The sequence below is a fragment of the Hipposideros armiger genome, unplaced genomic scaffold, assembly GCF_001890085.2.
Source record: "Hipposideros armiger isolate ML-2016 unplaced genomic scaffold, ASM189008v1 scaffold_36, whole genome shotgun sequence".
NCBI lineage: Eukaryota > Metazoa > Chordata > Mammalia > Chiroptera > Hipposideridae > Hipposideros > Hipposideros armiger.
Window position 1 is genome coordinate 5152374 of NW_017731386.1, and position 16266 is coordinate 5168639.

Sequence of the window (16266 nt, forward strand, 5' to 3'; positions counted from 1 at the left end):
AATATATTTTGTGCATACATCAAGAGACACCATAAATTAAAAGATATTTAAAAGACAGGGAGAACATACTTGTGACATCATTGTCAAAAAATTAATATCTATAATGCATAAAAAATACTTATATTCTCTTTACTTTCACATCTGAAATTTTTCATGTGAAAAATAAAGAGTAGTTATTCATCAATTAAAAAGGACAAACCATTCAGGAGACAAATGAGCAAAGAATAGAAACAGTTAATACTCAGAAAAGGAAAGGTCAATAGTCAATGAAGCAATTAAAGGTGAACAACCTCAGTAGTAATAAAAAATGCAAATTAAATGCTGAGGCACATTTCACTCTTCAGAATTACGAAACTTCCAAAAAAAACTCTTACGCCCTGGTGCTGGTGATGATGTGGGAAAATGGTCACTCACATGCTGATGGTGGGATGCCAAACTGGTATAGCATTATTAGAGAGCAAATGTGGTGATATCAATATTTAAAATGTCGATGTCCCTTGATCTAGAATTCCACTTCTAGGAATGTCTCCTGAAAGAATGCTAACATATGTACACAAATGTGTGTGTGTGTTGATTATAGCAAGTTTGGTACTAGGAAAAAAACTAGAATCAAGCCATAGCCAAATGAATGAAGGTACCTCCATATAATGGTACACTAAGCAACAATTCTTTAAAATGTACGGACATGAAAAACCTGGAACTAATAATATAGAAAGATGGCAACATGCATTTACTAATTATGTACCAATTGCCAAGTACCCACTGTATTTGTTTTATATCTATGAAATCACAGGGGGGAAAAATAGGTAGTGTAATAAAACGGTGAAGGTCAGGGACTCTGGAGTCAGACCACCTGAACTCTAAAACCAGCTCCTGCTCCACCACATATTAACTGTGGGACTCTGGACAAGTTGCTTCAACTCCCTGTGCCTCAATTTCCCCTTCTGTCACATGGAGATAATAATAGTGCCTACTTCATGGGGTAATGGTGCAAAACGGGGATAGTACACTGAAGCTCTTAGCATAGTGCCTGGCAGATACTTAAGTAAAGGTTAGCTACTACTGCAGCTGTTATGGCTATCATCATCTTTGGACTATATGATCCAACCATTCTCCACCTTACATCACATAGTTGGTACTACATCTTTAAATCCTACATGGTTTTTATTTGACAACATAAAGAGTTGCTATTTATTCAGTGCCCGCTCTGTGCCAGGGGCCAGGTCTAAATTGACACATGGCTAGTAGGTGTGGAGCCGAGCACCCCGCTCCATGCTTCAATACCTCATTCTATGTCCTGTACCGCAGCAACTCCAAAAGCCACGCTGGTGAGGACGTGCGCAGGCTGAGTGCTCCTCCACTCACTAGGAGCTGTGGCCTATTCTCCACCAGCAGGTGCAGACTGAGCTTCTGATGCTGGTGTCCACACTCCATTCCCATACCATATCCTGCCAGACTCCTGGTCCCTGCAGCACAGGTGGGCTGGCTATTACCTGGTCAGTATCCATGGCCTATAGCCCACCCAGTCATGGTCCTTCCTGGTTTCCCCTTCTTTAGGGCCATTAGGGACCTGGCCATACCTTCCCTCTGCTGCTTGACAGTCAAGTATGTCTGGGTCAAACTACTGTGTCCAGTTCCTCCCAAATGCAAGCTCAAGGCCTAGGCACACGCTTGACTCTCCCATCAGCCTTTTTACCTCCTTATCACTTTCAATTTATTAGAATGAACACTTCTATGTAACGTATAAGAGGTCAGACAATTAAGTTCTCAAACTCATCCTAGAAAAAGTGCTATATACCTCATTGCTGATATCACTACAGTCACCTTCAAAGTACTCCCCTTGAGAAGTTACGCACCGACGCCAGCACCTAGTGCATCCTTCAAAGCAATTTTGGAACTCTTTTTCTGGAATGGCCATCAGAGCTGACATCTTATTACTCTTGATGTCCCGAATATCATTAAAATGTATTCTTTTCAATATTTCCTTTATCTTTGGGTAAAGAAAGAAGTCATTGGGGGCCAGATCAGGTGAGTAGGGAGGGTGTTCCAATACAGTTATTTGTTTACTGGCTAAGAGTTCCCTCACAGACAGTGCTGTGTAAGCTGGTGCATTGTTGTGATACAAGAGCCATAAATTGTTGGCGAAAAGCTCAGGTCATCTAACTTTTTCACACATCCTTTTCAGCACTTCCAGATAGTAAACTTGGTAAACTGTTTGACCAGTTGGTACAAATTCATAATGAATAATCACTCTGATATCAAAACAAGGTTAGCAACACAGTGGCAACAAGTTTGTGAACTTAATTGTTACACCTTCGTATTAAACCCTTTTTCCTTATTTTTTATTCCTAGTCTAACTTACAGGATAAAATGGCAATTCTTGAATTTAGCATTGCTACTTCTTGACCACGAGCTGGTGGCACCACCAGCCAAGAGGAGCATGTCCATCACTCCTTCTCAATGCTGAGTCCTCAACTGCACTTGAACATCTGTGAACACTGGGTGGCCAGAGATGGCTCTAGTGAGCTTGTCCCCTGTGTTCTGATTCCTCTAAACACTTCCTGAGCCTGGCTGTATAATAGCACACCTTCCGTTACATAACCATGGTTCTATTATGCCATTTTGTTTTATGCTGGTGTCATATTCCATTACCAATTTTTGAAATGTGATGAAGCCAATTAGAATTGGTTATGCTGGGCATTTGGGTTACTGAGAAAAGCATGATATTAGTGAAGCCCTTGGTTCCCAGAGGGGGTTCAGCATATTCCTTGAGAGTTTGAAGTATAATATTTTGCTAAACGGAATTAAAATGAAAACAAAAGGACCTACTGTACTACCTATGTAGTAGCCCATAAATTTGAGAATTATATTCTCTGAATAAAAGTAAATTTTGACCCATGAACATGAGCATTAAAGTTAGGTCCACGGAGCTCTATGTGCTTTTAAGAAAGCTACCCACTTCCAATAGCCAAAACACTTCCTACATTGGCAACATCCCAGGAAAGGAGTGGAAATTATAACTAATTACCTGCTGTCCCCTAAGGCCGAGTTTCCCAGGTTCAGCACTATTGACATTTTAGAACAGATAATCCTTTGTTGCAGGGGGCTGTCCTGTGCATTGTAGAATATTTAGCAGCACCCGTAAGATTCTACCCAGCAGATGCCAGTAGCACTTCCTACCCCAGTTATGACAACGAAACATGTGTTGAGACATTGCCAGATGTCCCCTGTGGGACAGAATTATCTCTGGTTCACAACCACTGCCTTATAGGACCACTGGGACTGATCCAGCCTGCCTCCAGCTCCCCGAGCAGGCCAACCTTTTCTAGACTCATCACCAGACCCCCTTTCTTCCAACTGGCTCTGTACGTTCCCTTATCTGACTCCTCTCCTGCTTCTTCAACCCCCTCAGTCCCCCACTGTGCCATGGGAACTCATGAGCAACCATCAGCAAAATCCACTTAGAGTACGGATCTCTTTGTGGCATATTCCTTGCTCTAACCCTGAACTTCAGGACGCTGTTCTCTATAGCCCTCTCACATGGCATAATGGGTTCTTTTCTCATTCCCTACATACTCCTCTTTGCCAATTCCAGACCATTTTCCTCACAACTTCTCTCAAGCAACCCAGCCCCTTAGGACAGGGTTTGGCAAACTACAGCCTATAGGCCCAATCTGGCCTACCACCTGCTTTTTTACAATCTGTCAACTAAGAATGGTTTTCACATTTTGAAATGGTTGGAAAAAATTCAAAGAATATTTCACGACATGTAAAATTCCCATCTCAGTGTCCATAAAGTTTCACTGGAATTCAGTCATGTTCATTCGTTTACCTGTTGACTATGGCTGCTTCTATGCTACTAAGGCAGAATTCAGTTGAGCAGTTGCAACAGACACTGTCTGGCCTACAGAGTTTAACGGCTTTACTATCTGGCCCTTGACAGAGAAAGTTTCCGACCCTTGCCTCTGAGGCATGTGGCAGTAGTCTGTACCATTCAGTCCCAAGCAGTTGTCATCATCTACTACCCGCCAGGTCCCTTTTCCATGTGTATTAAAATATACACATGACTGAAAGCTAAATGGCACAACTGCTAACACCAGTGACTGAATGAAGTTCAAAATTACCTCAATGGGTTAGAATGTTGTGTGGAGATCAACAGGATGAAATTTCAAGTTCATATATTAGGTCCCACGCAATGTTCAGTACCAGAAAAACTGATAGGCAGAGCAGGAAGAATGCCTGGTTGTGTGTTGACAGAGGTACGAACCAAGAAGAACAGGAAAACAATACAGGTAACAAATTTTATCCACATAATGGAATGCTAAGCAATTAGAGAGTTATAATATTATGGAGCAAATTTAGGTCAGATGAATTTCCTAACAAACAGAAAATTTCAAGGATAGAATGGGGTGCCTCAGAGAGAGGGGTGCCTCAGGGAGGAGAGTCCCTGGACCTAGAAGTACATGGAAAGGGCTAGACAACCTTGAAGAACTTTTAGTCCTAAGATGATATACTATTACAATTTAAACCAGAGTCACTGGTTTTTTTGCTGACTAGATGCTAAAAATAAAGTTTTCTTGGTTAAAAATTAAAGTGCCAACATTTTTCTTCTTTCCGATCAAATCTGTAAATTTAAGTGCAAAGATGAAACACACACAGTCATAAAAGATACTTTTAGGTGGCAAATGACCAATAAACTTGTACCTCATTTGGTAAATGCTTCATTCACGTGGAGGGCCTATCTCTTCAGAAACCAAAGCAAAGTAATATGAGTTTAGAGTCTTATTAGTTCTTAGAATTAAAGCACATAGACTAGGCAAGCCTAAGTCTGTGTAAGAAGGCTTGGAAATATCTCCCCTTTTCAACCCTCTTTGAATGTTTGTATTTACCTCAATAGAAATACACCTACATGGTATGTAAATCAAATTCCCTCTCTAAAAAGTCAGAAGTGCAAATCTCACTCAATGACTATGTTTAGGAATGGCTGGTGAGAAAGTAGTTTTGTCTGATTTGGACATTGAAAGGCAAAATCCAAAGGTTTGGATTTAACTAACCCACGGTTCAGCCCCCTAGTCCTGCAATTCGTCCCAAGGCACCAACCCTGTGACTGGTTCCTCATTTGTAAAGTGAGGATAATGACACTTGTCCTGCCTGGATCCTACAGAAGCTCATTGTGAGAATTAAATGATAAAACGATCAACTGGTACAAAACAGCCATCTGAGTGCAGAGTACCATACACGTTTTAGGACATCATGAATCTCTTTCTAGCCTCTAACATATTTCAATCTTCTTTTCAAAGGTATTGGCTTTTAGTTGGGTCGCAGAGTTATAAAAATCCAGTCTAAAATTCCTCCTCTGTGGCACAGGCAGGCATGTGGCTACAAGTTAGCAGTAAGTCGGGCCAGAGCGTTCAGGTAGATAAAGAATAATCTAGGTTAGGCATGTTTCTGTGTCTTTCAAGGTCTATAGGGAATCAAACACAATGAACTACTTGATTCTAAGGTAATGTTTGGAGACACAGATGTTGAGCAGGTGACTAAGCTATGCATGCAGGGATCGTTTCCAATTTTGCTCCTCCTCACCCTTTCCCTGTATCCCACGCCCACTTCTGCCAAAACCGGACTGTTGCTTTGGGGCCACTGGGCAGCATCCCTCCGAAAGGCCTAATGGATAAAGCCACTTCATAACCATCAGCCTATCAAACCTCATCTGCCTTTACAAGCTGGAAAGTGTTATTTTTCTCAAATAAATGCTAGGATTTACATCAAGGTAATAATTTCAGCACAATGAAAAATCAGCCCTGTTTGACAAGATTGAGACGGCGGCATTCAGAGCAGCATCTATGGCTTCCCCATTCCAGATCCCATCCAGCCCAGCGCCTTGAAACCGTTAACTGTGCCCAGGGTGGTCCCCTCCACTGCTGCTACCTTTGCCAACGTATCACAAGGTATTGTCATCTGAACTCACAGGGACCTTTGAAAAGTGTAACAGCAAGAAATAGAACAAGCACAAACATGACACACGTCAGACAGCAAAAAGATCACCGAGTGCTGCTGACAAGGTCTCCTAACTCCGACCCTCAGCATCTTTGTCAGTTTCAAATACAGATTTTTTCAGCCCCTTGTGTCCACTTTCCTCAACGCTCTCCATGTTCATTTCTCAAGCATGAGCGAGAAGCAGCGCTAGAGAGAACTTCAAGGGCCCTTTGAGCACCGCCTGCGTTTTTTTAAAGATCTTAGATCACAAAGGGCAGTGCTCATGGTAGGTGTTCTCCTTCCTCAATCTCTTTAGAAGTTTGGGTCTTCTTTTCACTAAAACAGAGCATGTTGTACACAGACTCTTAGAAACAGAAAAATCTGTAGATGGAGGCGTACGTGGTAGAGAAAGATGACAACAGGGACCATGCCTTGCACTTACTCTCAGACCAATACCCTCCCTCCTCCTGCAACAGAAGACACCGAAAGCATGGGCTAGTTCATACTCCAGTGAGTCCATGAGGACTAGACGTCTCGTGGCACTTCTCAGTAGTGGTGGGGGTAGGTGGTCCCTTAGGAATGGAGAGGAAGGGACATATCTTGATCACCATCTTAAGGTCCTACAACTTACTCTGAGTTATATTCTTTGCCACACAAGCCTCCTGTCCTACATTGTCTTCCAGATAAATCTCCATGATAGGGGAAATGCTCCAGCCAAATGATGTGAGCAGGGCTTCCACCCTGCTGGTGGTAGGAAGTGCTGTACTGGAAATTGGTCTACCAGTCAGCCCCTGTGGACCCAGCTGGCATGGACTGGTCCACAGAACCCCATTATCCTAGTGAATGGACAGCATGCACTTGAGAAGACCCCGAACAGCATGGCCATCCTTTTGTTGCATCTGTGTTTTATGGAACCATTTCTGAGTTCCCACGGATTTTTGTCAAACTTTATATTTTGAATATACAGAGGGTGCCAAAAAATGTACACACATTTTAAGAAAGGAAAAAACTGTATTAAAACTGTAATACAATGAATGACACTAGCATATGAAAAACACCATCTTTTGAGCAAATGTCATGCTACACATTGCTACCATAATTCAATTCACCTTCAAAATGTAATACATAGATAACATCTCTTAAAATGTGTACATTTTTTTGGCCTCCCCGGTATATATAATTTCTCATGACTTTGTCAGTCTTTCTCCCAACCCAGATGTGAGGTTCATAAGGACAGAGATCATACCTTTTACATTTATATACATATACACACACACACACACACATACATCCTCACTGATATATGAAGATATATATATTTTTTTCATTGCTTCAGATAATCCTGGCCTATAACAGACACAATAAGAATGGTTGCTGTATGACTGGCTGAATAAAAGATGGCATTAGTATTTACTAAAATTTTACATGTATATAAAATTATATGTTTCGTATTTATATGTGCATATTTTAAACTCAGTTTTGTTCTATTTAACTCAACCTCAACTATGTATTGTCACGAGTATATCAAGACTCTTACAATCTCACATTTATGTGGCAGCATACCATATATTTCTAGGCCAAAGCTTGTGTTTTGGATTCTTTTTCATTTGATAATGCACTTTTCTAAACGGATATTAACTGAGATGTTAAATCATATAAAAACACAAGTAGGTGAAGAAAAGTTCATAGGGCTTGCAAAATCAAATCTGTGCATGTCACCAGGGCCACCTTGCCCTGGGTAGTTCCGTGGGCATTTGGGTTGGAGTTTGAGTGGTAGAGAAGAGTCAGGGGAGCAAGTGGGATAGGGACGGTAGTGGGCACCCGTGAGGTTGAGGCTGCCCGTCGTCTTTTTGGTGTCCTTGCGCCCCTCTCCATGGCTGGGTTCATGCTTACTTTTCACGGAGTTCTCGCACTTGACTGGGCTTGAAGCCAGGAGCCGACTGGGAGATGGGACTGGTGGGAGCAGACAGAGGGCTCCTGACGCTCTGTACCGAGTGCCTGCGGCTCCGCCTGCGGTCCAGGGCCCGGTGCTCACCCCCACCGCCGGAACACAGGCTGGCCCTCCTCCGGTCCCGGCGACTGCTGGGGGGCAGCTCGGCTGTCTCGTCGCCATCCTCGTGCCTGAGCGCCACCTGAAAAAGCAGAGAGCGCCCAGTGTAAGGTCAGACTTGACATCCTTTCACAGCCCCTAGGTGTGCCGGTGCAATCCAGGCTCACCCTAATGAGGATTCAACAGTGTCGTTTCCCATCCTGCAGCCCCAGCTTCTCTGCCAGGTCTTCACAACCACGCAAGTCCCAAAGTGCAGGCTGTCAACCAAAAGATGCTCGCTACTGTATATTTACCCAATCAAATGGGTAGCTAGACGGCTTGCATACCCGAGTCACAAAAATATATACCAGAAATAGACTTGACCCCTAGGATAAATTGTTTAATCTCCTCTTACAAGTAATGCATACTTGTGTAGAAGAATAATTGGCTTGTGCTTTGCCACTTAGGCTTTCATGTGGAAACCTAAGCCAATTGGCACCAAACTCCTTACCCCCACCCTCTTCCAAGGGTTATTTTGATCCTGCTCCTACCTGGTGCCTTGTCCAGAGACCCAGCTCCACCATCTCCAGTCTCACTGTATCCTGAATACTGCTCTGCAACTTGCTCACCTCACATCAATACCAACCTGCTCCATATCCACGCTCACTCTCCCAGCCATAGGCTCTCCTCATCTGTGACTCCAGCTTCTTTAATTATTTTTCAATTATTTTTTTTTACACCAAGTTGTTGTTGACTAGACTTTTGTTTGCAAACTGGCTGTGCTACTAACAAACCAGGTGTGACCTGCAGCAAATTTCCTGTCCTCTCTCTAACTCACCAAATGGGGAAAATAGTATGCCTTTGCAGGTTTGTAGTAAGAATAACTCATATAAGGATAATTTACATAAAGTAGCTAGAACAGGGTCTTCCCTGTTAATAAATATGACTGTCCTTCCCCAAACTATGCCCTCAGATGAAGGGGCCTGAGATGCCCACACATTCCTTCGTGGCACAGAACTGGTGGGTCAGCCACCTCACCGTTCAGGTTGAGCCAGACCCCACCAAGTAGAGTAATTTCTCTGACTTGGCAACCATGGAGTCCCATAGACTCATGTCCCCAAAGGCACAAGTGATCTCGGTCACATTTCACAACTTTGTCTTGATATGAGAATGGAGAAGTAATATAAAGACCCAGAGAGCTAATCATATAATATGGCCTTATCATCACCTATCTAAAGAAAATATGGCTACTGCAAAATCAGTGGTCCTCTATGTCTAAAGTTTTGGACAGCTGTCCTCATCTAGCAAGGTGGGCATCACTGAGTCAAGGCCAGGTGGTCACTCCCGTGCCAGTTCAGAGGAATGAGCATCTGAGACATGTGGCCCATTTCACAAGAGTGCACCCCCTCTTTCTCTGCCCCCATCTCCAGTTTCCTCCAGCTCCAGCTTTTGGATCAGATCAATTTAGTGCAAACTTCTCCTGTCTATGTGCCAAATACATTTTATAACAAGCTCTCAAAAAGATAAAGGCAATTTAATAATATTTTGACTACTTTGTGCCCCTGAATTTACTAGCCAGATAAAATTTTGGGAGGTTTCAGGTTAGAATTGATAGAAGTTCAGAAAAAGCTCTATTATTATAAAATCTCATTGGAAAGTCTGTTTCCTAGGGTCTCCTCTCCAATATAACTGCAAAAACAAAGAAAAAAATTATGCATTTGGTTAATCACATTTATCATCTCAACTTTAACACTTTAAATGACATTCTCTGGGGAAAGTTTGAGAATGATTATGTACTTAACCAAGGACAGTATTTTAAAACATTTCTAGCCAATCACTTTTTCTTCATTTTGAGATATAAAAATTCTAGACCATTTGAACTTATTCTGACCTGAGGTATTGATTCTGCTTCTTATTAAGCACACATTTGGAATGATAAGATTAGGGGCTAAAGTATAGTTCAGATATTTCTAATTCCTTGCCTAACCTCAGAGATCCAAGGATCAAATAGTGTTCTGCTCACAGTTCCTTTCAGAGAGGCACAAAGAGCGTGTACAAAGTGAAATCCACTTGAACTGCCTTTTGTCAAGGAAGATGGAGATAATCAGTTTAAATGAAAAGAAAAATCTAGAAAAATTACCAAAGCAACACCATAAAGTGGAATTCAGTGGGGGCTTTCTAAAGTTCAGATCATCAACAAAATATCTTGAAGAAAGAAGAGAGTACATGAAGGGGTGAATGGGGCACAGTAGAGCCAAAGGCAACCTTGGGCTTGGCAATCAGGAACAGTGTCACATGAAATCTGGGGCTGGTGTTTGCTCATGGTTTTGTTTTCACAAGAAGAATCCGAGATTCACCAGTGTCTGCTGATGACAGGAAGAGAGATTTCATTTTCCCATACAAGGCTACAGTGGCAGTTCCAAATTCTTCAGATTCTAGGGAGCCCTACAGATTAGAGTCAAGAACACTAAGAGCTAGAAATCACCTGGAGAGAGCAGCACTCACTACAAGACTTATTCAGAATCTGTGGTGTCAGATCTAATGAACTACAAGTGCAATGCGTGTCGTCCATGAGAACACAAGGTGAGAAAAACCCTGTCCTGAAAGATCCCTAATCCTGCCCAAGTGTTGGAGTAATTCGTTTGTTAGACCCCTTGTCAAAAACCTTCTAACTCTATTACTTAAACGTGAAACACTGTTTGTAAATTAAAACCCAATGAGGAGGAAGCAGGTTCCAGAATAGAGCACTGACTGCCTCCACACCCTACCTCATCTTACTGAGAGAGCAGTTAGGAGCCACTTAAGGTGGCATCTGTGACAGCTTCCACCAGTCTTTGAAGCCACTGAATGATCTAAGCAATCTTTCTAACATTCTATTGTGGAAATTTTCAAAAATACACAAAGTGTATTGAAGAGTATAGAGACTGTGATGTGCTCATCACCCATGAAAATTGAACAGTGATCAACTCCTGGCGAGTCTAGTCACAAAAAATGTATACCCCACTCCTTGCTCCTGCCCCCCATACAGCCAGTATTTTTTGAAGTAAATCCAAAATCACATCATTTTATCTGTAAATATTTCAGTATATATCCCTAAAAGATAAGGATTTCTAAAAACCATAACCACATACACTTTCCCACTTAAAATAGTTTCTTAATATTATCAAATATCCAATGTTCTGATATATCAAATATCTGAACATTCCTTATGAAGACCAAAAGCTATTAACATTTCTTTGAGTTTATATTGTTATACTACTACTAACATCCATGACAGGCAGCCATCTTTACATAACAGATACAACTCTTTTCCATATTACTATCCCACATCTTTTTAATCCATACATATACAACTTGATTCAGCTTTTAGGTGAAGTGGGTACCAGTGCTGGTACCATTTTAAGAAGAAACTTTGCTGATGATAGATTGTAGCAGATTGTAACAGTGCTGAGCTCTCAGAGAACAGTATCTCCTTGTTTTCTCACCCTGTATATCCCCTCCTACATTGAGTTTAGGATTATCCACGTGACTTGCTTTGGTCAATGGGACATCAGAAAACATGATGCAAACAGGCTTGTAAAGTGCGCTTTTGGACTTGCCCTTCTGAAATGCTGCTACTATGTGGAGAAGTGTGGGCTAGCCTGCTGAAGTCATGTGGCCCAGCCAACAGGCAGCATCTAATGCCAGACCAGGTAAGTTAGGCTATCTTAGATCTTTTAGCCCCAGTCCAGCCACCAGATAACTACAGCTATATGAGAATCTCTCAGCTGAACCAGGTTTGAATTTCTGAGCAATACTTGCTGTTTTAGGCCACTAAGTTTTTGGCATCTTTGTTATGCCACAAGAGCCAATTGATACACATTTGTTATCACCTATCACAAGGAAGGATCTTAAGAGACTGGATCTATTAGTTAATCATTCCTAAAAGTACCAATTACCCCTCACCCCCAAAGTCTCTAGCCTTAAGATGCCTTTCCCATTACTAGGGCCACATTTTCTGAATCAAAAGTTAGAACACATAATCTGACAAGACATTTTTTATTTTGACTTGGGAATTTACGTGTTTGAAAAATTATATGAAGCTCTAAAACTGCAAATGAATGAAACCTAGATTAAATCACCTTTCTGAAATGGAATTAAATGACATGGAATTGGGCCTGTCCCCAGAAAGCTCAGGACATATGGTCACCAGACGTCCTCCACTATTAGGAAGAACCCTAGAAGCCCAACCAAGTTTTCTTCAATTGCTTGAAAACATTCATAGACAAATATATACTGGCTCTGCTTATAGGCCTCTTTGCTGCCCCTGCATATAATGAACTTAGTTGTCCTGTGACAATAAATATTTTTTTTAAACCACATTAACTTTCAGAACAAAATAAAAATCCTCACTCTGCCTGGTATCTAAAGCATTCAACTGTCACCTTGAGTTATTACTCAGGGCATCTTCCCTCCCTCTAAAGACGTGATTAAATTACGTCCTTCCTTCAACCCAGCATCTGTCAAACAGTGTCATAAAACATGTGATATTAAAAGAGATGTTCATTTGAACACTTACTGATTTTCTACTCTGGGCAGGTGTGCTGCTGGGCAGTGGGGCTAGAGAGAGGAATGAAACATATGATGTAATAGCTCAAAGGGCAACAGATAGACAAGTACATCCAGTCTGAGGTGTAGATGTAAGCAACTGCTCTTTCATGGCTTATAAACAAAGGGCAAGGGACAAGTATCTTGCCTAGAAGATATTCTGGATGAGAGGCCTGAAGTGACTTTTACAGGAGTAGGAGTTTGCCAAGAAGAGAATGGGAAGAAAGAGTACTCCAGGCAAAGAACAGGGAGTGGATAAAAGAAAGCTCCCCAAAGGCCGGCCTTTTATGTTCAAGAAGTAGAAGGGGTTGAATGTGGCCGAACCTTCAGAGACATCTTAGGAATGGCCAGAGAAAAAGCCACAGGGCACAATGGCCACAGACTGTGTAGCCCCTTGTACCAGCTCATGGAGTTTGGGCTTCATCCTGCTGGCCATGAAAAAGGTTTTTTCATTCATTCATTCATTCATTCATTCATTCATTCACTCACTATTGTTTGTTGTCTTTGACAGAGGAATGGCATAATCCCAACTAACTTTCAGGAGGATCACCTTGTTTTCAGTTGCAGGGAGTTAGGGAAGAGGAGAGAGCAGAGCCGGCCCCGCGAGATGGAGTCCCTGCAGGATGCCAAACGCTCTATGCTCTGCTCTCAGCTGCTCTCCTAGGTCCTACCCTGCCCGTCACACCAACTTCCTTTCGACCTTTCACACCTGCCAAGCTCGAGCTCCTCCACTGCTCTTCTCTATGTCACTCTCTCTCTTTAGGCCGTTAGCTCGGATGGGCCTTCCTTGCCCATGCCTCATCCTGTCTCTTTTCCTCATAGACATGCTCACAGTCTCGGGTTCTCAGCTTGTACACGTACTTGGTCACTGTCTGCACCCTATTAGAATGTGTGCTCCCTTAGGGCTGTGGCCCGGGGCCTAGAAGCGTGCCTGGCACATACTAAGTGCTCAGTGAAGTTCTGTTGAATGAACCAATTCACAGAGGAACACAAGAATGAGAAGATATTGCAATAATCCAGGCAAGAAACAATGAAGGCCACCAGAGCTGGAGGAATAGAGAAAAAAAGTACAGCTTTCAGCAATCAGACTTTGAAATATGGGGGCAGGGGAGAGAGAAAGGAGTCCAGGACAGCTCCAGGTTTGTAACTTGGGAGACTCTGTTCTTTGTAGAGGTGGAGCAAGAAACAGAGTGTATAGGATTTTTGTTTTTGTCACGTGAGAAAAATACAGTATTCATTTAGGACTGGTTGCTTGTCATGCGAAGCTTCCAGGTGGCAACACCCCATACAGTCACAGCTCCCCCGGTACCTGCTATGTCCCCCTGCACCATCACACTTAACTGCTGGGGAAATCAGCTACCTGCTCATCTTAGACTACAGAATGAAAGTTCCTTGGGGCAGCGACAGATCTTCTATCTCTGTATTTTCAGATCCAGCAGAGTCTGTGGGTCCCAAATAAATGAATGTAATACAAGAAGAAAAGCAGGCAGGGGGCAGGCAGCCATGGACCTTGGCAGAAAGCTCAGGGTCAAGATGTCAGCCACCAGTCTCTAAGGCTGCTGCACTCACTGTGTAAATCATGGGGCAGGCCAAATAGACTGACAGAGGAGATCTGATAAGGAAATCTCAACACTGAAAGGGACGGGACAGAGAAGAAGGACCCAAGGAAGACACTGAGAGAAGGTGTGCCCTAAAACAGGAAGTAGTGTCCTGAGGTAGGTATCCAGACAATTTTTGCAAAATTGTCTCCCAGTTGGTTCACTAATGGGAAATTCACCTGCATTTTGCTGTTGTACCACCCAGTGACCACATGGAATCCAAAGCTGTGATCATCTAAGCCCCTGGTTGAGCAGAATCTCAGACATATGATTTCACTTGTATGTGGAATCAGAGATGGGAGTTTGGATGGCAGAAAAGGAGGGGAGAAAAAGGGGGATAAATGTACTGGGAAAAGTTTCCTTCTACCTTCATGTAAGCCAACTGTCTTTAGTTTCTTCCTTCTCCATCTTCAGTATTCTTACTTTATTCTTACCTTATCTTATCTTTTAGGAGCCATACGAACACATCCCTCCACCACTCACTGACTTCCCAATATCACATGCCAGTGACCATGAAACAAAAGGTCTAAGCAGCTAACTGGTGAGGCTTGGTTAGAAGAGCAGATGCCCACAGCAGGGGCACAGAGAGCTGACCAGCTGGGCAGCTGTGGGAAGCTATAAGCTCTGGTAGCAAATATCTCTGGTTCAGTTTCCTCAGATTTCTCCTAAGATCATATAAATGTAATTCTATTCTGCTCCTCAACTTGTCACTTATAATGACAGTAACTTTTAGGAAATACTCAGTTACATGTCAGTCTCCCCACTTCTACCCAGTGAAGATCACAATGGAGCCATGTAGCTGGGAAATATCCCTCCTGGGACTCCAGCAGTGCACAAAGATTTATGGATAAAGCTGTTCATCCTAGCAGCATTTATAATTGCAAAACCTTTGGAAATAATCTAAATCTGAAAAAACAGGGGACTGGTTATATGTATTATGGTACATGCTATGTGCATATAGACAGAACATTATGTTCCTGAAAAGAAATTAAGCTCGTGAAGAAGATTTAAACGACAAAAAAAATGGTTCTAACATTTTTTTTTCTAATAGAGATTCAGTACACAACACTGTTATCTCCATAGTTAAGAACATACACCTACACATACAAAAAAAGACTAGGAAAACAGACCAAAATGTTAACCATGGTAATAAAATCATGGTGGTTTTCTTTTCTCTTATACTTTTTGGCATTTTTCAACTATTCTTCAATGAGTATATATTATTTTTATAAGTGGAAAAAGGAAATGCTTTACAATATATTGGGTTGTCGGAAAAGTCATGATGCATTTTTGCAACGAAAAACATAGAAAAAATACGTCATGACTTTTCCGACAACCCAATATATCATTATGAATCAGACTGATCACTTAGGTGAGAAGTAGAGCAATACAACTCATAGAATGGGAAAAAACACATTGTTTTATATCTGATAAGAATCTAGTATCCAGACTATCTAAAGAATTATTACAACTCAACAGTAACAAAACAACACAATTTTAAAATGGCAAAAGGATCTAAATAGATATTTCTCCATAGAAAATATACAAATGGCCAATAGGCACATGGGAAGAGGTTCAACATCATTAGTCATCAGGGAAATGCAAATCAAAATAAAAACTGTGTAATACTTCAAACCCACTGGGATAGCTGTGATTAAAAAAAGATGGACAATGAGAAGCATTGAGGAGGATATAGAGAAATTGGAAGCCTTGTTATACTGCTGGTAGGAAGATAAAATTGTGCAGCTATTTTGAAAAAAAGTCTGGCCATTCCTCAAACGGTTAAACACAGTTACTATACGACCAGGAATTTCACTCCTAGGTATTTACCCAAGAGAACTGAAACATATCAACACAGAAACTTGTACACAAACGGTCATAGCAGCATTATTCATAATTGCCAAAAGATGGAAATAATCCAAATGTCCATCAAATGATGAACTGATAAAAAAGTGTGATATATCCATACAATAGAATATTAGCACAAAAAGGAACAAAATACTGATACATGCTACAACATGAGTGATCCTTAAAAACATGTTAAGCGAAAGCTAGTCACAAAGACCACATGTTGGT

General features: G+C 41.8%; 1 protein-coding gene across 14 annotated transcripts in view; it reads right to left on the minus strand.

Annotated features, from left to right (window-relative positions):
• FHOD3 (formin homology 2 domain containing 3) overlaps positions 1–16266 on the minus strand; it is a 456454-nt gene that overhangs the window by 140483 nt on the left and 299705 nt on the right. For all 14 annotated transcript variants that reach the window (XM_019637921.1, XM_019637916.1, XM_019637917.1 and 11 more), the window contains exon 10: positions 7870–8108. In XM_019637921.1, the coding sequence (XP_019493466.1) occupies positions 7870–8108 (239 nt within the window). The remainder of the gene's footprint in view (positions 1–7869; positions 8109–16266) is intronic.